The 27,342-nt window shown below is 55.3% G+C and overlaps 1 protein-coding gene across 4 annotated transcripts; it reads right to left on the bottom strand.

The window, feature by feature from the left end:
- Positions 1–1,085: 1,085 nt before the first annotated feature.
- PCDH1 (protocadherin 1) lies at positions 1,086–26,894 on the bottom strand. 4 transcript variants are annotated; one of them, XM_079144363.1, is made up of 6 exons: positions 24,462–24,757; positions 17,623–18,485; positions 12,543–14,738; positions 7,347–7,566; positions 6,326–6,364; positions 4,997–5,108 (listed from the first exon to the last, which is right to left on the bottom strand). In XM_079144363.1, the coding sequence occupies exons 1-5, from the start codon at positions 24,613–24,615 to the stop codon at positions 6,339–6,341; spliced, it is 3,459 nt and encodes a 1,152-aa protein (XP_079000489.1). In that variant the 5' UTR covers positions 24,616–24,757; the 3' UTR covers positions 4,997–5,108; positions 6,326–6,338. The 4 variants fall into 4 exon arrangements, with proteins under 4 accessions (XP_079000490.1, XP_079000488.1, XP_079000487.1 ...); XM_079144364.1 differs by lacking the exons at positions 6,326–6,364; positions 24,462–24,757 and adding an exon at positions 26,687–26,894 and having other exon boundaries at positions 1,086–5,108; XM_079144362.1 differs by lacking the exons at positions 6,326–6,364; positions 24,462–24,757 and adding an exon at positions 26,552–26,574 and having other exon boundaries at positions 1,086–5,108.
- Positions 26,895–27,342: the final 448 nt, after the last annotated feature.

The raw sequence follows: 27,342 nt of genomic DNA, 5'->3' as shown, positions 1-27,342 counted from the left end.
TTGCCTTTCCTTCCCTCCTCCCTACCCATCTCACTCCCAACGCCAAGCTCTCGGTGTGTCTGTTCCCACTGTGTCTTCTCCACTGCCCCTCACCCCACCCGCAGCCCGATTCCTCCCCATTGCACACAGAACCACAGGTCTCTCCAAAAGTAGCAGGGGGCACTTGGCGTAAGCTCCAGGTCCCGAGATGCCCTGCGTTCGGGAATGGATGAAGGGGCGCCAGCGACGCCCGCGGTCCCCACAGTCTATCCGGGTTTACACGGAGGCTCATCCGGGATTAGTCCCTGCGCTCGTCTAATCCCAGAGGCTGGACCGACCCCGGGGTCCGGGAGCTAGGCCCACGCAGCGCGGGCCGGGGGAGAGAGGGCGCCTGCCGAGCGGAAGGGCGCGGGGCGGGGGAAGAGGCGCGCCCGGGAAGGCGGGGCCGGGAACCTGCTAATCCGGTCTCCGTCCTCCAACCTCTCCCGAGCCGGTGTTTACCCCGGAGCCGGGCAGAGCCGGCCAGGGCCTCTCGAGTCCGGAAGAGGGGCGGGGAGCACAGTCGGAGACCCGGGCTCAGACCTTTTCGGTTCGCTTCCCCGAAATCGACTTCCAACCCTCATTCCTGAGCGTGGGAGAAAGCGACAGACAGACAGATGTCTCCCGCCCCTTCTCCCATCCAGTTCCGCAATTCATACTCGTTGCCAAAGGAGCGGGAAGTGATACACCAGGGAACGACAGAAGGGCCCCAGTTCCCACCAGCAAGACCTGGGAGGGCGACCTGTGGGAGAAGGCAGCACAGCACAAATCTCCCCAGCGCCCCCTCTATCCCTGGTCTGCACCTGAGCTCGGTGCGGATGGAGTCCCCGGAGCGGGCGACGTCCAGCAGATGGGGTAGACGCCACTTTGAGGTATACGACTTAGGTTTGTCCTCAGTCTGCGTCCTCTCGCCCTCATCCCCCGAGGCACCGAGGAATCCCAGCTTGGGTCTGTCCCTCCTCTCCCTCACGTCCCCCACGCCAGTCCTCTTCAAGGCCTCCACCCCAGACTTAGCTCCATTCTCCCCCGGGACGCAGACCCGAGGGCCTGGAAGAAGTGGAGTGGGGTCCGGTTTTCACACTTTTATTGTAAAGCTCGGGAATAATTACACGGGTCTTTCATTGACAGCTCGCAAACAAACCGGAAACGAACCGAACCGGAGGGGGTAGGGGCGGTGCCTGCGCATGCTCGCGGCGAGGGGGGAGGTCAGAGAAAGAGAAAGACAGAAAGAGACAGAAATCATTACAAATCAACGGGATTGTGCTCGCAGCGCCAGGGATGGGGATGGAGTGGGGGCGGGGCGGGGGCCCTTCCCGGGAGGAGCGAGGCGGTGGGAAGTGGCACGAACCAAGAGAAACACGACCCCAAAGTGGGCACCCGACGCGCCCAAAACCCCCCTCCCGACCCCCCTCCCCGACACACGAGAGAGACACGGCCCCCCTCCCCACTCAGATAACCCGAGGAGACACAGTCTCCCCCTCCCCATGGGCGGACATATCCGCCCGGAACCCCATGGGCGAGACACAGTCCCCCCTCCCAGAGAAGTCCCGCATGGAGACGCCCCCTAAGAGACCTTCTCACAGCCAACACAAGCCCTCCCAATGCCCGGAGACAGCCCCCACCCAGGGAAGAAATGGCTCCAGAGGCCCCGCCCTCGGGAGAGAGAGGTATCCCAGAGCCCTAGGAGAGAAGACAACTCAGAGATGCCCAGCCTCATCGCAAAGTGCTGCAGGGCAGAGACACCCCCATAGGAGGGATGGGGCAGGGCCAGAAACACTCCTTCTCGGGCGCTTCAGAGATAGCCCCCTTCCCTGGGAAGAGAGTTGGCCCAAGACTGACTTGTCTTAAGTGCTCCCAGGAACGCTGGGAGAAAAACAGGCTCCCCAAGAGCCTGGGTTGGGAGAGAGACATGCTCCCATGGCCCCCAGCGGGAATACATGTCCCCCAGAGATTCCCAAGGGGAGACATAGAGGCTAGGGAGCCCCCAGAGGTCAGGGCTGCCCAGAGACACTCCCTGCCTCAGGAGAGAGATGCTTCAGGGACCCCAGGAGAGAAATTTGTCCCCGTGTATTCTTCCTCTACCAAGAGATATGCTCTGAAGTAGGGGGGTGGGGACCAACTAGGTCCCCTCTAGGAAGACACTGACTGGGTCAGGCTGGGTTTGAGGGAGGTCTCCTCTGGCCAAATGTCGCCTATTTGTACATAAAACTGTACGCGACACAAGGCATTGGGGAGGGGCTTCACAGACCTAGGACCAACTTAGTCCCCTGTGCTATCACCCATCCCCTGCCCACCTTTGGTTTCACCTCTTGAGTGCCCAGGTGGTAACAGACTCAGAACTTTGACCCCAACCAGGGGGCCAGGAGCTCTGCCTTTGCCTGTGGGAAGGACTTCTGTGTGCTTCTCAGTCCTCCCAGCCATCTGGGCAACCCCCTTCCTTCTGGCTTCTCCATTGTGCAAAATGCTCCTCTGCCCTTCCACTCAGTGCTCAGGAGTCTCCAAGGCCAGTGCAGGGTACCAGGCCACAGAGGCTTCCAGCAGGAGTCCACTGACCCGAGGAATGCCTCTAGTCTGGACCACCCTCTCCACCAAGCAAACAGGCCTCATACAATCTTTTTGCCTGAATCCTGACTTCCAGAACCCAGGACAGCCCTCAAGGCCATGGCCCCACCAAATGGGCACCTCATGCTACCAACTCTATCGCTATTGCACCTGCCCCGTTTGTGCAGGGGAAAGGGGCTGTCTCTTTAACAAGCCCCCAGCCCACTTTCTGGGCCTCCCCCAGGGAAAGGAGCCTTTGGCCAACCCCTAGACCTGGCTGCTGCCACCCCAGCCCACTGTACCCACTACCCTCCATAGAAGGGCTGTGGAGGCTGTGGCTACCAGCCTAACAATGCTCTCCTTCCCAGCACCGTTACCCCAACCAAGCAAGGGGCAAGGGGGCAGAGAATAGGGTGATTCTATAGCCCCCTGGCTTTTCTGGGGTGGGGTGGGGTCTCTGGGGTTACAGGAGTCAAGACCCCAGCAGCACAGCTCCCAAAGGCACCAGACGACCCAGCAGCCTGTACCCACCCCTCCCACACTTGGGCCACCCCTGCCCCAAGCTTAGACTAAGCAAGGGCCATACCCTGAGTCTCCAGCCTCCCAGCCTGGGCCCCTGGGAAGCTGGAGAGGTATGGGCCAAGGCAGTGGGGGTTTCTGGAAGGAAGAGGGGCTGAGGCTTTGAGATGGCCACAGTGGGAGATGGGGGCTCTGTAGGATGCCACTCACACCCTGGCCCCCGAGGTGAAGAAAAGAACCCCACCTCATCATGGCTGACTGGGCTTCTCTGCCCCCCATTCTCCCCACCCCCTCCCTCATGGGACCCCTGACCTTGGTGAAGGGAAGCCCAACTGGAAGAAGGGGGCCTGGAGCCCAGGGTGCCCTGAGGCAGCCCTTCCCACCCCCTGAGATCAAGGCAATGGTGGTTTTACAGGCTGACGGGTCAGTCATGGCAGGGGCTGGAGGTTGGGGGGCAGGGAGGGGGCAGGGTGCAGGTCCCCCCATATTGGAGGCAGCAACCAGCCACCCCCTGAGCAAACCTTCCTGCTCCCAACTCACCCAACCAGGCCAGAGGCACAGTCATCCCACCCCTGTCCAGCTGCCCCCCCCACAGCCTCAGGGCCCCTCTGTGATGCTCATCTGGATGTGGGAGGCCAGCCTGAGCGGGGATTTCCCCCCAGGGCACAGCGCAACAGTTCCAAAAAAATAGAGATTTGTATTTTTAAAAAAAATTAAATAAAAGCCCAGCTCTGCTGATAGGCGAATGTTACCCCCATCCCCACCCCCACCCACCCGTTGTTTCCCTGGCCTGCACCCCCATCCCACCACGGCCCAGGGGTATTTACAACATGGAACAATAGAGGCCTGGGGTGGGGGGCACTGCGGCAGGGAGGAGGGGCACAGGGCAGGTCCGCCCCCCAGAGGGGTCCCCCAAGACAACACAACATCAACGAGAAAAGTTGCAAATCAGGCAGAAATGGGGACATCATTCCAAGGTCCTTATATACAGACACTGCATGACCAGCAGGGAAGTAGGGAGCCCAGATGGGGCCAGGCATGGACATGTGGCAGGTAGGTGGGCCAGCCCAGGAGCAGTACTGGAAGACAAGGCCTCCACCCCACTCCCACCCGATCCCCACCCCACCTTTGGTAACAAAAGCCCTTCAGGGAGCCCCCGTGGTCAAGAGTTTCCTCTGGAAGTTCCCGGGGAGAGGGGCTCCCCAGTTCAGCCCTGTTTCAGGGCTGAAATGGGGCAAGCTGTCCCCACCCTGGTTGGTCATGTGGGAAACAATGAGTTAAAAGTGTGCTGCCCACCCTTGACTCCACCATCTGCCCAAGAGAGGAGGTACTCCCTAGAAGTCGAGAGAAGGGAGCCCAGTCACTGTAGAGGAGCCCTCTTGGGCATCAGCTGGGAGGAGCCCCATGGAGGGGAAGAAGGGGCTCCTGGGAGCTGGGGGATGGAAATGAGGGGAGAGGACTTGGACCCTGCATGGGGGAAGGGCCAGCGTGGTCAGGAGGTCAGTATTCCCCTGCACTGGGGGCCCTGGCCATGGAGTCCACGCTGGAGGGGTCAAAAGTAGGGGCCCTGGAATGGGCCCATCTGGGAGCTGGCCGGCGGCTAGGGGAGGAGTGGCCGGCCGGCCAGAAGGGGGCTCACAGGTAGATCTCGCGCTTAGCCGTCTGGGCAGATGCCGGTGTGGCTGCAGGTGGGAAGTCCGAGGTCTGGGTCAGGGGAATTTCCTCCAAGGTGGCCGAGTCCTTGCAGGAATCATGGCTACTGTGGGAGAAGGCACTGTAGGAGGGCAGGAGGCGCACGGGGGCCGTTTTGGTGTTCCGGTCTTCCGGGGGGCTGGGGCTGCCGGCGCCCGCAGGCTCCTGCCCTCCTCGGTCCTGGTAAGGCACGAAGGTGGAGAGTTTGAGGGCGCTGCTCTTGGTCCGGCGGCTGGGAGATGACTGGCCAGGCATCCAGCATGTGTCAGAGTGGCCAAACTCACTGCACTCTCGGGTACATGTGCCCGTCATGGCAACATCAGGCAAAGGGCGGAGATCTGCAGGAGAGAGCAGGGAGGATAGTTATCAGGAATGGCGGCCTGGAAAAGATCTGCTCCATGGTCTCCCACTGGTATCTACACCCTGCCTCAGAACAGGGGTGTGGGATTCTTCCTGCCCACTGAGCTCACAGGCACACACCCTTCAAATAGACACATACCCTCCCACTCTCTAACCAAAGCCCACTGTGCACACAGCCCTCAGATACACACACACACACACACACACACACACACACACACACACACACAACTTATCCTTAAGTAGACACGTTCCTTCCAGTCTCGCCCACCCTCCAGTGCTCTTCTCACACACCCACCAATATGCCCTCAGTCAGGTGCACAAATACACAACTCATCTGCACACTTTGTCATCTGTCTCCATACAGGTTTAAACATGCAATTCTACCCTCAGTGTTTAAGGAAACCTCCATCTTCATTTAAGAACACAACTGACTCCTCTCACATACCACTCACATACACACAGTCGCCTGCACACATACACTCTGGTAAGCATGGACACACAAATCTGTTGCATTGAGCAACTCTGACCTCAGACAAAGATGGGCACATACCTTCCTTCTAAGCCTCCTCAGACCTCACGTGCTCCCACTTGTCTTAGAAGCCCACTCTGCCCAGCATGGCGAGGCCTTGCTTTAAAGCCAGGGGGAAGGGATGAGCTTCTATGCAACTGTTCACACACAAACATACACTCACACACCCACAAGCACGCTCATGCAGCCCCTGCCCACCTCACTCCAGCCCCCTTGCCAACCACCACCCCTGGCCTTTCCCCAGCTCCCTGCCCAGAACACCCACGGGAACAGGAGTTGGACGCCTGACATCAGCAGTAGCCGGTGTGGTTGCTGGGCAGCGGGGATCACCATGGGAACGGTTGGACCATGAGCACTTCCTGTCACAGCTGCCCTATCCCGCCCTTGCTCTGGGACAGCACCAGGCGATGACCCCCCCCCCCCCCTTAGGGACATAGCAGCAGCACTGCCTGGGGCAGGGGCTCCCCTAGCACCACCCACCCTGGCTTGGTCTCCAGCCAGAGCAAGGTGAGGAGGGGACAGCTCTGTTGTTAACCCTCAAAGTGCCAATCTTCAGCTCAGGGCAGAGTTAGGGGACCCAGTGTGGCACGGAGCACTGGTGGGCGGGGCTGGGTGCTGGGCCGAGTCCCACAGACCCCAGACCCCAGAGCAGCTCCCACATACCTGGCAATCTGCCTCAGGGCCTGCTCCGGCCAGCCGGCTCTGCGCGGGCACAAAAAGGACGAGACGGGCATGAGATCACACGTGGAGGGGCAGGGGTGGGGCAGAGGGCCCTCTGAGACCTAGGGCCTGGGAGGTTCGACAGGGCCCTTTGACTGAGGGGTAGGGAAGGGAACTTTTCATCCTTTGGAGAGAGGGGCAACTTTGGATTGAGGGAGGGGATGAGAACCAAGGACAGCTCCAAGTTAGAGTCTTGCCACCCCAAAGGCTAGCTTCTTCAGGCTCCCCAGCTTCATAGCTGCCAAGGACACCTTCATGCACACACACCCATGCACATACACATGCACAGCGCACACACATTCTGACAGTGCACGTCATCCATCTCCACGCTGACCTCTGCTCCGGCCCACACCTCCCTTCCATTGCCCACCCCTCCCAGACAGGCCTTTCTCCTCCCAGACCTCCCAGCAGCTCTTCCTTAGCCAAAATTTCTCCCACTCCTCTCTCGGGGGTCGGGGGGGGGGTCATCACACCATTCTCTGAGCTCCTCATAACATTGGGGGTCCACTCTCTATTCTCAAATCCTCCCAACCCATTAGGGGGCCACCATTTGCCTTTCAAGGTTTCCTCACCATTACCTGAGCCTCTGGCCACTGTTCTCAGGGTCCCTGTTCCCAGGGAGGCAGTGAAAGGTAGTGCTGAATGCAAGGGCTCTGGTCTCAGAGAAACCTGGGTGTGAATCCCTCCCAGGTCTGTTGCTTCCTGCATGTGTAAATTTGGGCAAGTGACTTAACCTCTCTGAGCCTCAGATTCTTCCACTGTAAAGTGGGCACAATAAAGTTCTCAGATCAGAGCGTGGTTGTGAGGAGTAAACGAATATATACCTGAAAGCACTCAGCACGGTGATTACTATTGAACACACAAGAAGAACTCAATAAATGGAGGATATTTTTAAGGTCTTGTCACCATTCTCAGGCTTCTCTACTCATTCCTGGGGTGCCTCGACCATGCCGACGCTCCTCACCATTCTCAGGGTGCTCCATCTCTCCTATGCTGCCATCAGGGGTGGTACGTTCATAGTGATCCTCAGGCAGTGCCAAGGGACCGAGTCGAGGCCCCGAGGATGACTTGCTAGATGGTGTCTCAGATTCCTCCAGGCCACTATCATAGTAACTGTGCTGGGATGGGTCCTGCAGCTCCTGAGCCTGGCTGGTGGCCGAGAAGGTGACACGACGGTGAGGTAACTGCAGGGAGAGAGAGTGTCACTGTTGGCTGCCCAGCACCACACCTGGCCCCAGCCCCAGCAAAGCCCCCTCAGGCCTCAGCAGCAACCAAGAAGTCTCAGCCCCCAGCACAGCAAAGACCCCAGAAAGCACAGGCTCCAACAGAGGACTGCCCCTCAATTCTAGGACAGTTCCCAGTACAGCCAAGTCCACACGAAGAGAATCCCTGTAGCACAGGCCTCAGGCCACCCCAGTAAGCGAGTCCAGCATGGCTTCTGGTTACAGCATGGACCTTCTAGTTCTGGTTTAGCTTCCCCATGTGGGTCCGGCCTTCCTTTAATTTCAGAACAGTCACTGATACAGAGTAGAGCCCAATACCAGAACAGCACAACACCAGCCAACTCCCCAAATGCCAGCATGGCTTCTAAAGACCAGCACAACCTAAAAGCAGTAGACTCCTAACTCCCAAAGAGTTCTCCAATACCAGAATAGTCCCCTAATTTCCCAAAAGCACCTTCCAGACTCCAGCTCCTCACCTGTCTCACTGCTCTGTAACTCCTAGGGCCTTCATCCAAATGAGTTGCCAACTCTCTCATCCTGTTCCTCATCCCTGGTTTGATTGCTGAGGCCACCTCAGGACTCCCTGCCAAGTGCCACCCTCCATCCCCAACCTCACCTCATTCCCCTTCAGAGAGGCCTGGGAGTGGAAAGGGACGGAAGGGAAGTAGGAGAGGGAGCCTGATAACAAGCCGGGGCACCTAGGGTGGGGTGTAGAACAGTGGAAACTCCCCCGTCCTCCAGTTAAGGAAACAGAATACTGACTGTGGAGGGCAGGCCCCTGTGAGGAGCCAGGCAGGGATGGGGCATGGCATCCATCAGAGAGTAAGCAAGTTGGCCTCAAACAGGGGAGACTCCTAGGACATAGGAAGGGGCTCTTAGGAGGGGCCTCTGGCTTGGTGGAGTCAGACTTGGAGCTTAGATTGGGTGCTGGGGTTCAGGAATGTGGAACAATGACAGGCTGCTCCCAGCCAGCAGCCCCCTTCTGCCTGCCACGGGTTAACTATCAGCCCGGGGACCTGGCAACCTCAGCCTGGCACTTGGCGCAATCATTCAGCCACCCAAACACCCACCTGGGACTGCCATTGGTTTTCCTGCCAACCAGAAATTAGGAGTTGAGGGCACAGACCCAGGGTCCCCGGAGGCCAGGTGGGAGCAGCAGGGCCCAGGCCCTACTACTGAGCCTCCAGGCTCCTCCGATCCTCCACACGTTGGCAGCACTTTACTCTTTAGCCCTCAGCAGGAGATTGTGATGATGCTCGGAGGAGGTGGTCCCGGGTCTGCAGACCTCCCTCCTGATTCCCCCTACACATACACAATCTCCATCCCACTGCGGGCAGCTGGGGTGGGGAGGCTGTCAGGACAAGAAGCTATGGCCCCGATGGGAAGGCGGCCCAGAACTGCCCTCCATACCGTGATTCCCAACACTGAAGAATTTGGGTGAAGAGAATTAATGTGCATGTTAGGGGTTGGGAGTTAGAAAGGAACATAGTCCACTTAGTGTTGGGGTGAACAGGCTCCAGGAGGGTTCTGGAAGGCACAGAGCAGTGTGGTTGTGGATGCTTCTCTTTTCAGTTTTCTTTCGAGACTTTGACCAGCAGCTCTCCCGCCCTGTAGGACCCACACCTGGTAATGGAGGGCTTCAGTTCTGCCCACCAGGCAAGTCACCTGGGCTCTTTTCCTATGATTCTTTTCTGTAAAATGGAGGGTTGGGTTATATTCAACAAAATGTTTCCTATAATTCTGTGACTATCAAATCTTCAAAGCCTGGGACTGAATCTCTTACTCTAGTTTTGATGTTTGAAGCACTTGCTGGATCATTCTAATTAGCTGCCCCTACTGACCCTTCAGATTCGACGTGCCTGAAACTGAATTATTTTTCTTCAATCAGCCTCCACATAGACAATGATCTCATCACCGTCCCATTACTCACACTCAGAAGGCAGACATCCACCTGGGAATCCCAGCAGCTCCCCCCAGTCCCTATCCCTATTCCATATCAAATTAGCCTTGAATCTGGTAGGTCCTTTCTCCCTAAATATAGCCAAGTCCACTCATCACCCCCATTGCCACTCTCTTAGTCCAAACCTTAGAGTTCCAACTTTGGACCTTCACTTCTGCTCCTTTCTAAGTTCCAGTGAACTTACTAAACTCAGTTCACCTGAAAAGCTCCTGAGCTTTCAGGGACTTCCATTTCCTTTGGCAAGGCAACCATGTCCTCCACAACCTACGGTGCTTCCAATCTCATCTCTCAGCTCTCTCCTGTACCCTCCACTCCAGCCAACACACTCCCCTCTCTGGCCTCTCCCTGCCTCCAGTGTGGTCATGCTCACTCTTGCCTTGGGAGTTTGCTCACACGGTGACCCTGGGCAAGGGGATGGGACCCTCTTGCCCAAGTTTTGTTCATCATCGACAAGTTAGCTCAGGATTCACAATCTCTTCCCAGAATCCTATACCATGCTCCCCAAAGAAAGGGAGGGGGCACTCTGGTCAAATAAATTCAGGAAACTCAAGAGTTGTAAAGTTTAACGAGTTCCCCCTTTCTTGCACGTTTTACAGAGCCTTTAATAGGCTAATATGATAGTGAATCTTTTACTATCAATCATGAACCCTTTTGAAAATAGCATATGGCTAACGGTAAACTCTGGAAATCAGATTTCCTGTTTTGTGTGAATTCTGGTTCCATCACTAGTTTTCACTTCTGTAAAATGAAGAGTAAGATGACCTAATCATCAGTCATGAACTAATTCACATGGTACTTGCTCCTAGCAAGGCCTCAAAAAATGGAAGTGAGAAGCAGCAATAGAAGTAGTTTCATGGAACAAGTTGGGAATAGATTTACTTTGGCACTTCTAACTTGAAACAATTCATTTCTCTTGTGTCTTGGGCAAGTACAACCATTTTTTTCATCACAGTCTGGTACTATGCTGAGAACAAAGTAGGAGCTTGGTCCATGTGGGTTTTTTTCTGTTTGCAGTGCTGGGGATTGAACCTGAAGCCTTGCACATTCTTGGCCAGGGCTTTACCACTGAGCTCCATCACCATTGTGGCCTATGTTTTGATGATGACAACAGGTGGTATGGTTGGTGTGGCTCTATGAATGAATTGGGTTGACATGGAGCTGATAAGGAACAATCCCTCAGATCCTGAGAAAGAAAAGAAATGAAGGAGCTAAGGGAATGAAAGAAGCAGAGGTTGCAAGGATAGAAATGCAAGAGAAAGAATGGGAGCTCAGGATTTGCTGGAGGTCATGCTACACACATTTAATTTGTCCAGGAGAAATGTGATTTAAGCACATCTCACTTCTCCACTCCTCCAAAGTCCCTAAGAGTTTTAACTTTGGGGGTACCCCAGGGCATCAGGGAGTTTGTGGATGGTATCAAGGAGAGAACTGGAGCCTTGGACCTCCTGGGAGTGTCTCGAGCCTCTGCGGTGACCATGGAGATAGGTTGCCTCTGGCCTTAGAGACTCCCCCAGGACCTCTGAGGCCCTTCACCCACACTTTAGCCTCCCTTAGGCACAACCAAGGACAGGGCAAAACAAGGACAGGGTAGACCTAGGAGAGCAAGAAGTGAGAGATGGAGAGAGAGAGAGTGAGAGCCAGCAGCCCCGGCTGGTCAGAGCAAGGAGGCAAAGGAAGCACCCATGAGTGGAGGTGCAGAGCAGGTCACTGCAAAGAGCTCAAGAAGTCCCTTGCCTCTCCTGGCCCTCCCTCCCTGCAGCCCAGGCCCTGATCACAGTGGGGAGACATAGGGCAGGGCTAGTTAATTGCTAGGTGTGCGTGGTATCATGATGAAGAGGCTGGGAAAGGGATTTGGGGGAAGATCTTGGCCCTGAGGGAAGGTGACTAGTGTAATCAAGAGGTTCTCTGGCATCACCAGAGGCAAGCAGGCTGCTCACCACCCCATAGGTGGTCTTGTCTGAGGTCTGTTGGGCTTCTCAATTTGGGCAGTCTGGAATTATTAAGTCTTGGACCTTGGAGACAGGGCAGGACTTGTGTGCATCTCTACCCACCCTTATTTGGAGAAGGGTGTCACCTTAGGTAGAAGGCCTCAAGCATGGGGGGCAAGGGAACAGGCTACCAGATGCCTCCATTTGAAGGCTGGTCAGGAGGGAACTTCCCCTAGACATGGATATGGGTGTGGGGTGGGTGGGGACATGGTCTGCTAAGATAGGGTTGAAGTAGAGTAGGCAAGTCTAGGATATGGGAAGGGGTAAAGAGTGACGGAGAAATTGAGGCAGGACCTGAGGACCAAGGGCTGCTTCCAGTCTCTCTCGCTTCTTCTCTCAGTTCCAGGAAAATAAGAAACCAAAACTCCAAAAATAGAGAACTTTATTGTCAGGGACAAGTGTATAGGGCTGGGGTAGGGGATATGGGGCCCAGCCCCGGGTGAGGAAAAGGTTAATACACAGTACACATAGAAGGCACAAATTGGGAGGACCCCCTCCCTAGCAGATTTCCCATCTGGTTCCCAAATGGGACCCCAGGTCTCCCTGTTTCCCCTCCAGAAAAGCACCTATGGTTGGTCTCAGATAGAGACCCAGGTTTGGAATAGACTTCTTCCCAATTTTCCTGACCCCCATCTCCAAATCCTTCTGCTCACCTGCCCATCAGCCCCAGCAGCTGGTCCAGCATCCAGGAATCTGACAAGTCACAGGCCTCTCCCCAGTGGGGAGGGGGCAGGGAGGAGACCACAGAGCATGCCCTCCCTCAGCCTAAACCCCATGTCTGGGTGAGGCAGCAGGGTCATTATTAAGGCCTCAGCATCTCCAGATTTGTGATCCCACCTCCCACTACTGGCTCAGGCTGGCCCCCAGGTGGACTAGTGAACGTGGCAGGTATGCTATACCTGCTGTCATTCCCACACCTCAGTCCAGATGGCCCCGATGTAGGGGTGGGGTGGGGGCCGGGGTGTGCTGAGCCGAAAGGGCTGGCCTACCTGCTTGCTGGGGTATTTGGGGGGGTTGGTGCGGTAGCTGTAGTCGGAGTACTGCTCAGAGCCCGTGGACGTGGTGTCCCCGGTGCCCACAAATGTGTTTGCAGGCGGCAGGTCCTGCACCACTTGGTGCTTCTTGGAGGCCGAGGGTGACTGGGGCTGCAGCTGGATAGAAGGCAGTGGGGAGTTAGAACGGTAGTGGCGGCCCAGGTCAGGGCTACCTGGTGGGTAGTTGAGGGGCAGATGGATGCGGGGACTGTCCCCAGGTGCATCGCTCATCAGGTTGAACTTGAGGGACTTCTGCAGTCCAGCCTCGTCTTCGTCCTCCACTGGCTTCACAGGCTTCGGGGACTTGCTCTTCTTGCCCTTGCTCTTGTTTCCCTTGGAGGCTTTGCCACTGGGCTTGGGGGCATACAGGTCCTTGGTCTCTTTCTTTCCAGCCTGGTAGCCACTTTTGGCCTCCCGCTGCCGGCAGTAGCGCACAAGCACTGCCAGGGCAATGAGCAAGGCCACAGCCACAACACCAGCCACCACACCAAAGAGGATGTTGCCACGCTGCTTGGAGCGCTCATATTCTGGATCCCCAGCAATGTCAATATCCAGCGGTGTGTCCAGGCTATGACCCAGTAGGGTCTCCAGCAGTGTGCGATTGGCTAGGGTCTCATTGACATATAGGTGGACCAAGGCTGTGCCATAGCGTGGGGGCTTGCCACGGTCACTGACCTTCACCACAAGGCGGTGCAGCCCGTGGTGGCGCCTCTCAATCTCCTTCTCCAGGGTGATGGCACCTGAATGTGGCCCGATCTGGAAGAGTCCATAAGGGTTACCACCAGCGATGCTGTAGGTCAGCTCAGCATTGACACCAGAGTCAATGTCCTCAGCTGTCACCTGGCTGACCGTCTCACCAAGACGTGTCTGGGGGGTCAGCAGCCGGTGGGATGTGTTGGAGGGAGCAGTGATAAAGGGTGCATTGTCATTCTCATCTAGCACATTGATGGTGACGCCAACGTAAGCTGAGCGAGGTGGGATGCCACCATCCACTGCCTTCAGCTGAAAGGTGTAGGTGCTCTGTTGCTCTCGATCGAAGCTCAGGCTGGACAGGATGGTACCTGTACCATTCTGGATAACAAAGTCACCATTGTCTTGTTCCACTGAGAGTTGCACCCGGGCATTCTCCCCCTTGTCCCCATCGATGACAGTCACCATGCCCACTGGACTCAGTGCTGGCATGTTCTCCATCACTGAGAAGTTGTAGCCACTCAGCATAAATTTGGGGTCGTTGTCATTGCAGTCCAGCACATTGACAAGGACGGTGGCTGTGCCCTGGAGGCTGGGGCTGCCCCGGTCAGCTGCCACTACTTTCAACTCATAGCTGTCTCTCTGTTCCCGATCAAGGGATGTCTTCACCCGGATTTCTCCATTCTCTGGGGAGATGGTGAAGAGGCCCTGGGCAGCTGGCTCAGGCTCCAGAGAGTAAACCAGCTCTGCATTAGAGCCAGAGTCAGCATCACTGGCAGTGACCTCAGCCACCACTTCACCAGGCTTGTTGTTTTCTGGAAAGGCCACCTCAGTGATGCTCTGGGTGAAGACAGGTGCATTATCATTGACATCCACCACCTGCACCTTGAGGGAGTTGGTGCTAGAGAGAGGGGGGTTGCCAGAGTCCACAGCCACAATTTCAATGGTGTAGTCTTTGACTTTCTCATAGTCAAGCGGGGTGGTGGTCTGCAGGAAGTACTTCTTCTTGCTGTCACTGCCTGTCTCACTGGCTTGGCGAAGTTGGAAGGGCACGTCACCTGCTACCACACAGGTGACAGCTGCATTCTCTCCCTCATCTCGGTCAGATACCTGTACCAGAGCTACGGCTGTCTCTTCTGCCACATCCTCTGAGATGTTAGCCATCCCATCTTGATGAGTCACCAGTCCTATGCCTCGGATTTCAATGGTGGGGGCATTGTCATTCATGTCCTTCACAGTCACAACCACTTGGGCACGGGCACTCTTGGGGTTGGCACCTCGGTCCTTGGCAAGCACAGAGAAGCGCAGGGTGCTTAGGTCCTCACGGTCCACGGGGCCCTGAACAGTGATGAGTCCAGTGTTTCTGTCCAGTCGCAGAAGACGCCTCACAACTTCAGGTGCTTGGTGGAATGTGTAGTCAATCTCTGCGTTGGCACCTTGATCTGAATCATTAGCTTTCACCTATAGGGTAGAAGCAAAAACCAAGGAGAACAGGCTGGGTTAGACCATGGATAGCAAGTTCAGGGATGCATGAGCTGCTAATGTCCCTTCCAACAATCATGGCATACACAATACTTAGTGCCCTTTCCAAAAGTGGCATGTGTATAGCCTTTTCCCCAGTCCGGGCACTTTGGCAGACACTACTAAATTCTTTTCCTGAGGAGCCCAGATGTAGCCTGCAAATCCTCCACAGTGATACAGTCCACGAATACAGATGGGACATGGCAAAATTAAACTCCTTCTCATTCCTCTACTGGTCCACCCAAATATGGGGGTTAGGATCTAACTAGCAACACTTTCATCCAATTAAAGTTCTCCTAACCATCTGAAGTGATGGAAAGGTGGGTTGGTAGTTGAGATGGTGCACATATATGTGTATAATTGTGAGCTTATGTGTGACTGTAAGAAGGTATATGTGTGTTTGTGTGCAAGAGTGGAGAACCACATGCCCACCTGGAGGTCACAGGTGAGGGAATTTCTTCTGAAAGTAGCCAGGTAGTGATGTGGGTCAGAGGGAGCCTGCCAGGCCAGGCCCAGCCACTGCTCTGTCAAACTGGGGAAACCTGTTTCAGCAGTTCCTTCGACTGCTGGCTGGTGCTGGCAAGGCACCAATGTGAGGAATCCGGCCTGAGCCTGCGGCCAGGAGGGAGGGGTTGGTGCAGGCCACAGAGCCTGCTGGCAGCGGGCTGGGCTCCCAGCATCAAACAATGAACTGTCTGTCCCTTTGCAGTGGGCACGCCCTCCCACGCCAACGCCGACGCGCACTGGGTCCAAGTCTATACAAACACTGGTGGTAATGGGGCAAAAAGAATCAGGTGGAACTGGCCATGAGGTACCACTTCTCAGGGTGAAACATGAGGGCTCGAGTTAGGTCAAGTCAGACAAATGTGATGGCGGGGTCGGGTGTGGTGGGGGGCTAGGCATAACCTGGCAGAGTCTCTAGGGAGTAAAACAGAAGCCTTGGGTTCAAATCCTAGCTCTACCACTTCTCGAATAACTATGTTACTTTGGGTCAATTATTTAACCTCTCCAAGCCTCAGTCTACAAATGGGGATTAATCATGGCATTTATTTCACAGGACTGTAGAAGAATAACATGCGTTATTCCACTTGCCAACATTGCCTGGTACATAGAAAGTGCTCCCTAAAAATTCTTTCTTTTTTTGTCCATCAGTCTGTCTATCTATCCATCCATTCTCCTGTCTGTCTCTGCAAAATCAGTGCTAATACCATGCTGGGCACTATGACTAGTGGGAGCTCAAGCCATGGCTTGACTTCTCTCCTTCCCCTTTGGAAGGGACTCATACCATGCCTGCCAGGGCTCTCTACAGAGGAGACTCATGGACAGAGACTCCCAGCTACCCTTCTGCCTACTCAAATCTGTGAGGGCCAAACCCTAACAGTTTTTTCTATTCTGGACCTCAGTCTTATCTGTCACTAACTTTATGATTATGCTCCCCACTGTCTCCAGATTGGTCGCTCAGTTCCTTATCTTTCTCCTGCCATCTGTCTCTGTCTCTGACTCTTGGCTTCTGTCTGCCTGCCTCCCGTCCCTGCTCAGTTCTGATCCTGCCTCTTTCCCACTGCCTGTTCTCTTCTGTCCTCTCTTTTCAGCCTGTCTATCCCTCAGCCTACCCTCTGCCCTGTTCTGCTGTATCTTGCTGGTAGGGTGTAAAGCTGTTACACACATAGGCTATGAAGGCACCCTGTGGGATGTGAGCCAAGGTGGGTTCTGAACCTATCAGCTGTGACATCAGACAAATTTCTTAACCTCTGCGAGCTCAGATTCCCATCTGTAAAAATAAGGATAATGCTCACTTACCCTGCACTATAAGAATTAAATTATATAATACACAGTGTGTTTAGAACAGTGCCTGGCACTTGGGCTATTATTATTCACCATTCCCAACTGTCTGTCTCCCTTTTCTTTCTCATCCTCTTGTCTAGATTCCAGTCCACCAGTTCCTAAAAAAGATGAAACTCCCACCCACCACTTCAGCATCAGGACCTAGGATAAGGGTCTCCTAGGCTGGGTAATGGTGCCCAAGGCAGCTGAGCCCCCCTCAGCTCCCTCTCATTGAAGACAGGCAGCTTCAGCCCATGGAGAAGGAGAAAGGAGCTGGGCTGGCAGGAGGCCAGTGCTGAGATGACAGCAGGAGATACGCCCACCTGTCTGCAGGGACGCTTTCTTTGCGCTCTCCCAGGCCCCATCCCCATCAAGCTGCCCAGCCCCTGGGGCAGTTCCCATGGAGAGGGGTGCTGAGAACTTTCATGAAGGCAACTGACCCTCCCCCACATGGTGCCAAGCACCCCACATCCATGGGCACCCCATAACTAGGGGTAGAGGCAGGTATACCCCATATGACTTTTCAGAACTTCGAGGATCTATCTGACTAAAATGATCTCACTGGACCCTTCATGGAGGGGTGCAGTGAGGATGTGTCCCCAGTTTCAGGAAAATCCCATCTGACTAATGCATACCTGCCTCTGTTTGGGAAGGTTCTACCTGATAAAAAGCAGCCCTTCTGTTCCACCTCGGCTCTCTTTGCAGGGGAGAAGGCACTCCTTGGACTTAAGGGGGAGTTTCACTTTTCTGAGTTTCTAACTCACATCTGCCTTGGGGTGGGCACACCAGACGTGATGTCACTTAACAGTGATGGAGAAAAATAACATCACCTATTGGTGTGGGAGGGGGAGGTTGGTGGGAGTTTGTCACCTGGGGAGAAGTCTAGACACAGCATTCTGGCAGTTTCTCCCCTGAGTGAAGGGAGTTCTTAGCTGGTTGGGGTGGGCTCCCATTTTTAAAGGTAGATCACTGTGACAGGTAGACAGAGGGGACCTCTCACCTGAATGACTGAGTGGCCTATGGGACTATTCTCAGACAGCTCGGCCTCATAGGAGGGCCGCTCGAACTTGGGAGCGTTGTCATTGGTGTCAAGCACAGTGACACGCAGCAGGGCGCTGCTGGCACGCGGGGGGCTGCCGCCATCCTGAACCTTGATGGTGAGGTCGTAGGAGTCCCAGCGTTCGCGGTCCAGGTTGCCCATCACGATGAGCTGTGGCTGCTTTTCCTCCTGGTCCTCGGCTACCTGCAGACCAAACAGCTCCTGGGCCTCAGGCCCGGCCTGAAGCTCATAGGATGCCACGCCATTGGGGCCAGCATCACGGTCTGAAGCCAGTGGAATAGGGAAGAGTGAACCGATGTTGGTGTTCTCAGGGATGGCCAGAGTGATGACTGGTGAGGCGAAGTTCGGTGTGTTGTCATTGATGTCCTGTACCTCTATCTGGCCCTCTAGGAGTCGGGGACTGCCGTTCTGCACGAGGTCTGTGATAGACACTTCAAACTCCAGGATGCAGGGCTCACCAGGGAGCTGGTTCTGGCATTCGCGGAGCCCCTCACGGTCAATGGAGGTCTCAGTGGTGAAAATATCACCAGTCTTGCCATCCACTCGAAGGTATGGGGCACCTACCTCTAGTTTGTACAGGTGGCCCACATCTGGAAAGCCATAGTCAGCTGCGAGGCTCCCAATGAGGGTGTTGGGTGGCTGTTCCTCTGGTACTTTGTACACTACCCGAGTGGCGTGGCCTGTGGATGGAGCCAATAGGAGCAACAGTACCAGCAGCAAGGGGGGCAGCAGCAATCGCTGCCCTCCAGGGCCTGGGCTGGGCCTCAGAGACCCCATCCTGGCAGGCTCTACAATCAGGAGGGCTGCAAGGAAAAGAAGCAAAATGGAGGCCATCAGCTGGGCAGAGGAAGCTAGATTTGAGGACTGCCCAGAGCCAGGCCCCCCACTACCCCTCTTCCACCTATACACTCTCTCTTCTCCCACAAGAAGAGTCAATCCCAGTCCCAAAACCCAGTTCCAGAACCCAGAGTCCAGAAGCCTGAGTTTCACCCACAGCTGGGTGTAGCAGTTGTGCCTGGCCCAGCTGGAGGATCCTGTAAGAGGCCTGGCAGGCCAGGAGCAGCTCCCACCCATGGCACGCCCTTACCCACCTGACGTTCTGTGGGTCCTGGCCCTCCCTTCCTCCCTCCCTCCTTTCCTCTTTCCCTCCCTGTTCTCTGCTTTGCCCAACACCTCCTTCTCACCAGCATCCTGCCTTAGTCACCCATGGTAATTACCCTGATACTGAGATACCGAGAGAGCAAGTGGAAGGGTTAGGCTTTGGGCACCCCCAATCGGAGCACCCCTCCCCACATATGTAGTAGGAGAGAGATACCCTCTAGATGCCCCAGACCCTGGGGTCACTTACTGCCCACACTGGGCCCCCTCAGGTTGTCTGGAGGGAAAGGGGAAAACATCTCATTTATCTCTCTTCTGAGATGCCACATCAGTATATGTACATGAGATGTGACGTGTTCGATTCCTTTTTCTGACAATAATCACCCATAGCACCCAATGTTTCTCATCCCAGCAAGGGTCCAGCTTGGACACCAACCAAGATTTGTAAAAATGGCTAGGGTTGAAGGGTATGTGTTAGCCCTCCCCAACTTCCCTCACAAACAAGTGTCCAGAAGCACTTGTGTGCGTGCACATGTGAGCACACAGGCATATGAACAGTTTCTAGGTTCTTCTCTCTGCCTCTTGCCATGGGCAGGTGCATAGACAAAGAGAATAGAAGTAAAGATTGGGGTCACAGGGCTGAATGGCCCTCAAATTGGCATTGGGAGTTGCCCTGACCTGTCCTTAGCACCTGAAGCCCAGCAGGTCTAACTGGGACAGAGCTTCAATGACACCACTGGCCTTTTCCTGGCCCGTCCCCAACCCCACTGTGGGTGACCATCTGGCTCCTGTTTGACCCCCATCCCCATATAGGTCCAGTTGTACACCTGGTCCCTCCCCGTCTCTAACTGGTCCAATCCCACTTCACACCTGCTTCTCCCTGCCCACCCCAAACCTTTCCAGTTAGAGCTTTTCATGTCCTAGCCAATCACAAGCTGCACCCCCATCACCACGCTCACCCTTTTCTTTCACCCATCTCCCCGCCTACCCCACTTCAAGGCTGTCCCCATTTGCTGGCCTCTGTCACACCTGTCAACTGCGCTACTCTGCAACAGAATATGATGAGCCTCTTCTCTACCCAGATCTAAAGATCTCACAGCATTTCTGTGGAGGGTTCAGGCTCAGTCCTCCTTCCCACCTCCCCTCAGTGTACCTGGAAGGACCTGCTCCACTTCTGGAATTCCTATCCCAGGCCTATTGCTGACCACACCCACCCCACTGAAGGCAGGTTCAGGCCCCCCGAGGAAGCCTTCCCAGGCCTTCCCAACCCACAGTGACCTCTCCTTCCTCCAACTCACAGTCACTTATTGTCTGCTCCAATCCTAAAGCAATGAATCATGGGCTGCCTGGGACACCGCCCGCCTGTGTTTTTCTCTCTCCAGGCAGACGCCAAGCATCCTGAAGGAAGGGGTAGGACTTTGTACACTCACTCCCCTGACCCCCGCCAATACAGCTTTGCAAAGCCAGGCCCACAGTAGGTGCTCATTCATGCATTCAACAAATGCTCATTGGGCACTTATAATGTGCCAGCCTCTATCCTGGGCACAACAGTAAAGACTGGCCCAGTCTGCCATGACAATAGTTCTAGCAAGGACTACCTGTCAATGCCTCTCTGTACTCATTTGGAATATGTTAGGCAGCAAGGGGGAGAATAGCAAGGGTTGTATTGTCAGAAAGCCTGAAGCAAACCCCAGCTGCCCACTTCCTGTATTTTGTTGTTGTTTTCATACCAGGGATTGAACCCAGGGGCATTCAACACTGAGCCACATCCCCAGGGTCTCACTAAGTTGCTTAGGCCCTCACTAAGTTGCTGAGACTAGTTTTGAACTGGGGATCCTCTTGAGCCACTGGGCTTACAGGCATGCACCACTGCACTCGGCTGCCCACTTCTTGTTTACATGAACTGAAGCAAATTATTAAGCCTCAGTTTACTCATCTGAAAATAGTAAAGATATTGCCTATTTCCTGGGCGCAGGGATTGAGAAAATATAGGCTAACTGCCTAACACGATGTGGGTACTAAACAAATGGTCCCTGAAAGTACTCAGCACAATTATAATTATGTCCTTATTTGGAAAATTTGATAACCTCTGTCACAAGAGTGACCAGAGTGGGAGAGCCTCTACTTTGCTTATTTCAACATCTTCAGGGCCTTGCACTAGACCTAGCACAGAGTAGGCTCTCAATAAATAGCTCTTGAGTAACTGTGTGGTTGTTTTCCCTCAATGACTATCTGCTAAGCCCAGAGCACTTGTTGCGCAGGTCACTGGTCCGGGTCACTGGTTCATTTAGTTGCCAACTTGCAGATTCCCTGATTCCTCTCCTCCACCTAGGGTGCAGAGGAGACTCTCAGCAAATGCTCATTGAATGCATGGGTTCCTTATACATTTCAAACACTTCACCTCCTCTGGTGAGCCTTCCACAAACACAAGCCCCTCCTCTGTGGCTCCTCAGCACTAAAGTACTCAATGTGTGTGAGGCCACTATCAGATTAGTGTGCATGTTTATTCTCAGCTGCAATCTTAATCTTTTTAAAGGAAGGAGGAATTTATCTGGTGTTCCATTTGGATCCACCCTCCAGTCACATCCCCTTTATCTGCATGGACCATGGCAAAGGTTTCATTTTATCATTTTAAGCCGCAACCCAAATCCACCCCCAACGAACCCCATTCCCTTCTGGGTAACTTCATTCAGCCACCACCCTACTCCACACACACAAGGGGATCACTGTGCACCCCTAAGTGTTGGCAGGTTACAGGTGAGATGCGATACCCATAGGAATGACCCTGAACCTTGTAGAGAAGTTTGGCAGTGATTGCTTGCATCTATGCCCCACCCCTCCAGATAAAGGTTATTTAACCATTTGGGATCATATCTCCCTTTATAAGAATTTTACAAAAACCACAGACGTAGCCCTCACCTTGGGACTTCTTCCCTATCTCAGGGTCACAATACCTCCTAGGCAGCACCCCCCAACCCTGACACACAATTTCTCTCACCCGTAGAAGATCCTTTACTTCCAGTAGGCAGAAACAGGGCCTGGGGTAAGATTATGGTATTCAGCTTCTGAGTTGGAACAAGGAGAACTACAGGGTAAAATCCAAGACAGGGAAGGCATGGGGGCAATGTGGAGGGGTGTTCCTGGAATTCAGGAAGAGTAGGGGAAAAGAGGACTGGAGGGAGGCTTCCCCAGAGTGGAGGCAAGAATTGAGGAGGGGTGAACTCCAGAAGAGGAGTTGAACCTCTCTGGGTCGAATCACCAGGAGAGTTCTTTCAAAAAAGTATTATCTGGCCCCACCCTTAGGAATTTTGATTGGAAGGCGGGCCCTGGAGAAACCCCCAGGCATTTGTGATGCAAAGGTCCCAGACAATCCGGGAACAACTTTGGGGTATACTAGATCCACTGAGTTAAGAAAGAACCTGAGCACTGTGGGGGTGTAGCTCAGTGGTGGAGGGCTTGCCAGGCACCACCAGGTCGGGGTTCTATTCCCAGCACCAAAAAAAAAAAAAAAAAAAAAAAGAGGAAGAAGACGAAGCCTGAGGCCATATAAACTCCCATCACCTTCACCACCACCACCACCACCACCACCATCATCATCATCATCATCGCATATCACGATCACCACCCCAGTGAACACTAAGGTTTCATTAAGGTACTGCTAAGCGTTTCACATACAAGATCTCATTTAATGCCCCCACCCTCTGAAACAGATAATATTCATTATTACAGCCCTCTCCCCATATTATAAAATGCATTAATTATCTTAGGCCAGAGAAATAGTATTAGGAAGAACCCGGATGTGAGAAACAGGGCTTCTTCACATACCAGAGTCTGGGGGAAAGGCTGGATTCAGGAAGGGAATCAACAGTAATCCCTAAGGCTGGAATGTGATGTTTGTTATGTTACCCACAACCCCACCCCAGCACACACAAACATCAGCCCTGGGCTGCCAACACTGCTCACCATCAGGATAAAAAGGGCAAGAGGAGGCTAGGTTTCCAGGACTGAACCCAAGCCTCCCGGGCTGTTGTGGCTCACCCAGAGGTCCATCAGGATGCAGAAAGCCATGTGACCAGGAAGGGCAGGAGCAGTGGTTAAGTGGACCCTCATCGTCCCTGCCCCCACCATTTCTGAACTTTGTCCCCAGCAGTTGGTATGGGGAGTCATTAATCTCAGGCGGTGGCCTTTGAAGCCACTGGTGCCTTATCTGCCCTTCCCCAGGCTCTGGCTGCCTTCCTGGGCAGGGGTGCTTCGCCTTCACCAGTGGCATGGTGTCCAGGGCACTGAGAAGCCAGAGCTTAAGCAGGGACAGGCACTGGGACCCATCTCCCTCAGAAGCAGAAGAACCATCGGAGTATAGGAGCGAGGGAACAGAGTCCAAGGAAAGTTAAAAGAAACCTCATCTGTGTCAAGATTTGGGAAGGGTTGAGGACAGAGGTGAGGGTTCATCTGAAACCTTCATTTCCAGAGTTTTTCCTGCATTCTCTGATCAGAGAGCTACACTAAGACCAGTGATAAGGTCAGGCTCTGACACTTCCACTCCCTGCTGCCAGCCCCCTGCCCCAGCACTATTACACAACAACCACACTTCCTCAGGGACAGGGTGAAGGGTACGCAAGTGGGGCTGCATGGGGTGAAGCTCTCCAAAGGCCACCCACAGCAAGCAAGTGCACAGCCCTCAGCTCCTTTCCTCTCTTCCACAAGCCTCTGCAGGCTTCCATGCACTTGCATTTTGGTGCCATATTCGTTTGAACCCTTTCTCCGCACTTCCTAGCTGTGTGACCTCAGTCAAGTGAATTCACCTTTCTGAACCTGTTTCCTTAATATGAAATGGAAATTGAGTTATTGGGAAGGATTAAAGGAGATCTGATGTATCTAAAGTCTATTACAATTGTAAAGGTCAGATATAAAAAGTCTCCAAAAACCAGAATAGAGCAGTTTATTTCCAGCATTGGGCACATAGTAGGTGCTTGTTTGTTCAACAAATAAATGAACAGTTGGCAAATCCTATGAAGGTAAATAAATACAATACATATCTTACTACTGCATCCTTTCCCCTCACCATGGGCCCTGGCAGATAGAAGATGCTTAATACATTGCTGAACAGAATTGCTCTCTGCAGCACCAACTATCCCTGCTCATGGCAGGGGCAGCCCTCACCCCATCAGAAGGGCCTCTTCCTTCACCACCTCCCTATTCAACCTTGATTCCTTCTTAGCTCTTCCCCACCTTTGTAGGCCCCCATCCTGGCCTTTCCAGCCCTTTCCTCCTGGTAGTATTCACTGTCTTTTGCCCAGTTTCTCTGCAGAGTAACCACAGTAGCAAGGGTTCTGGTAGGAGGACACCAGACCAGCAAGACACGGCTTTCCAGTCAAAGTGCCTTCTGGAATTGGAAGCTGGGCATGGAAGGGCGAAGGGGAAAACTAAATGCGGCCAGATCAGAACTGAACCCAGGCCTGCCCTCTACCACCCTGCCTCTGGCCATCTCTGGAGGGCCTCTTCTCATGCTTGTTTCCTGGATTCCAGCCCATGCCCTAGTCTAGTTATTACAGGTTTCAATCCCCTCAGACTCCCACGTCAAGAACGTCTAACACCCACTCATCCCCCCACACACCCGGACCTCCGGGTTCTCACAAACACCTTCTGGGAGGCCCCTTTTCTGGCAGCTCCCTAGGACTGACCCAGAGCAGGTGCTGGAAGGCGCCCTGCGTCTTCCGGCACGAAGTCCTGGCCTCTGCTCGCCCGGGCAGCCTGGCTCCGCACTGCTTGGGTCAGCGGGCGCTCCCAGAACACACCCAGTGCACCGAGTGTCTCCTCCCAGAGGCAGCCGAGCATGTGTACAGTTGGGGGACCGCGATGGCTCCTAGGGTTCGGGTGGCCCCGCCCCCACCCCCGAGGCGCCTGGCCTCCCGAAGCCTAAGGCGAGGCCAGGCAAGCGCGCAGCACACTGAGAACGCGCCTAGGCCAGTCGGTCACTTGCGTCCCCCGCCCCGCGGGCGGCCGCGGGGAATCCCTCCTCCTTGGCATCTCCGGCCTCGGCCTAGGGTACCCCGCAAGCCGGCGCCGCGGCGAGCCGCGCAGCGGGCGCCGGGAGGGGGGCGGGGAGGAAGCCGGCGCCGGAATCACAAAGCCGCGAACCCGGCCGGGCGGGGACATTCTCATAAAACCGATGCTCTCGCCGGCGGCGGAAAGGGGGTTCTTGCCCTATGCTCAATTCTCAGTGGCCACAGCGAAACCCCCAATCTTTCCTGCCAGAACGAATCGTCGCCCACCACTGCTAGGGAAACTGAGGCGAGAAGTCTGAGCTAGGGTAGCTTGGGGAGGGGGGGGGGGCGGGTGCAAGTCCATTTCACCCACCAATTCTGCTCCTGCGCCTGTCACGATCTCCCTTTTGGCCCCAAGGCCTTTCCCTGCCACACGACTGGCCTGCAGCTGGGACCGGGAGGAAGGGGCACCCTGGTGAGACTGACCCAGGTGTGCGGGACTCAGGTGCGCTAGGGACCTAGGTGCCTCGCAGAACTCAGCTAAATGGTCCGGAAAGGGTCGCAAAAAGCGCCTCAGGCATGCACTCTGCAAAGGGATCAAGGCCCTCGGAGCCCCGGGGAGGCGGTATGGCGCGGCCTGCCAGGTCCAGCTTGTTCCCGGAATACTGGGCCGGTACGGCCGGGGAGTGGGGGTTGGGGGAGGCGCCCGCCGGGAAGCCGGTCGGTCCGGCCACTGGGCTCCCGCTGTACAGATATTTACAATAACAATGTCGCGATTAAGGTGACAGGACGCTTGGGTCAGTTTCTCCCCACGGAATCTGGCCTCCGAGGAAGAAGGGCAGAGCGTATATGGGTATGCCCCTCAGGGTGTAATGTGACACTGTTGGTGTAAGGTGTGTGTGACACCCAGTGTTAAGATGTGTGAAGACGTGGATTCCGTGTTTGTGACCGTGAGGCGCTGCTGTAGGTGCTTCTTACTGTGTTAGGGTGTGTGCCATCAAGGCGTGTGCTAAGACATTGGGTTGTGTTTGTGTGGGTGCAGGCTGCCGAAGCGAGTGAGACCTATGCTATGTACCTGTGCTCTGGCCAAGGAGTGAGGAACATAATTTATGTTAGGGTGTGTTCCTTAAAGGAATACGAGTGTGGGGGGTTAGGTTTTGAGTGTTCATGTTGAGAACTATGGCCGTGACACTCGAACACGAGGGCACGGGTTTGTGTTTGTGTGTCTGGGTTGCCCAGTGTCACACCCAGTTGTGTTGTTGCTGTCTATGGACACGGGTTGTGTGTCCCTGCTGCTGATCGTGCAGACGCTAAAGCAGATTCTAAGCTGGTGACGGTGCCCCAGTGGGCGCTGGTGTGCGGGAGATATGTCTGTGTTCACATATGTTCGGATGTATGTATGTGTGTGTATGTGTCTGTGATACGGCCCTCCAGGTGCCCGGCAAGCTGGAAGCGCCTGAGTGAGCTGAGCTAGTCGCCCAACAAGTGTGTGTGTGTGTGTGTGTGTGTGTGTGTGTGTGTGTGTGTGTGTGTGTGTTGTGGATAAGGTTTCTTCTTGCTTCATCCTCGGGGAGCCCCCAAACTGAGGGCCGTGCGCTTTCCCCCAAACCATTTCCATCCCGCGCGCTCCTGGAGTCTCAACCCAGCCGCTCCAAGGCGCGCCCGAGTGCGCGACGCCTGGGTTGGGGTCCCGCTCAGCACCCCCTCCCCTCTCTCGGTTTCTTGTAGTGGACCTTGAGGCCAAGTGCCTGGATGCAACCCCCACTCTGTGTCCCAGCAGCCCCCACCTCAGCCCCCGCGCGCTGGGCACGGACTGGATCCCCTCGGCCTCGCTCGGCTGAGCGCCCCTCCCTCAGCTCCCGCCGGCCATGGCCGCTCCGGGCCCGGAGCCGCTGCCGCCTCCACCGCTGCCGGATCCTTACCCGCCTCGGGGCAGCACCGGTCGCCTGCCCCGCTGTCCATGAGCCGCTGCCGGCCCCGGCCCGGGCTGCGGCTCCGTACGGCTGGGGCTGGCGCTGCGGTTCGGGTTCCGGCTCCGGCTGACTCTGGGCACAGCAGCCCGGCGGCTTCGCGTCCGCGCCGCGCTCCCGCTCCCGGAGTGTGTGAGGCGGTAGCGGCGGCGGCGGCGGCGGCGGAGCCAGCAGCGAGCGGAGCGCACAGCCCGGCCCGCCCCCTCCCTCCCCCTCCCTCCTGGCCCGCCCGCCTCTCCGCCCCCCCTCCGGCTGGGAGGTGGAGCTCGGGACCGCTCTGGTCCCGCTGGGAGGGGACCCTGAGCACCGTTCCCTAAAGCCGGGACCCCCTCCCATTGCCGTCTCCCCATTGCCGGAGGACTGGGTACATTAGGCTTACTCCTCCGCTCTTCACCTAGCACTCTCCCACCCGAACCTGCATCTAGGACCCCCTCCCGAATTCCTCTCCTTGCCCCACTCAAACACCTGTCCCCCACTCTGCCTCTTTGGAAGTCGAGGCCGAGGAAGTGTCTTCCCTAGCGCTTTCTTCCCTGGGCACCTGCCCCTCCAGATTCATCCTCTTCCTGCCCAGACCCCCGAATCTCCCCATTTAGCCCTCCCTTCCCACT

This window comes from Sciurus vulgaris (genome assembly GCF_902686455.1).
Source record: "Sciurus vulgaris genome assembly, chromosome: 6".
Taxonomy (NCBI): Eukaryota; Metazoa; Chordata; class Mammalia; order Rodentia; family Sciuridae; genus Sciurus; species Sciurus vulgaris.
Note: the sequence above shows the minus strand (reverse complement) of the source record. Positions and strands in the feature narration are given on the sequence as shown.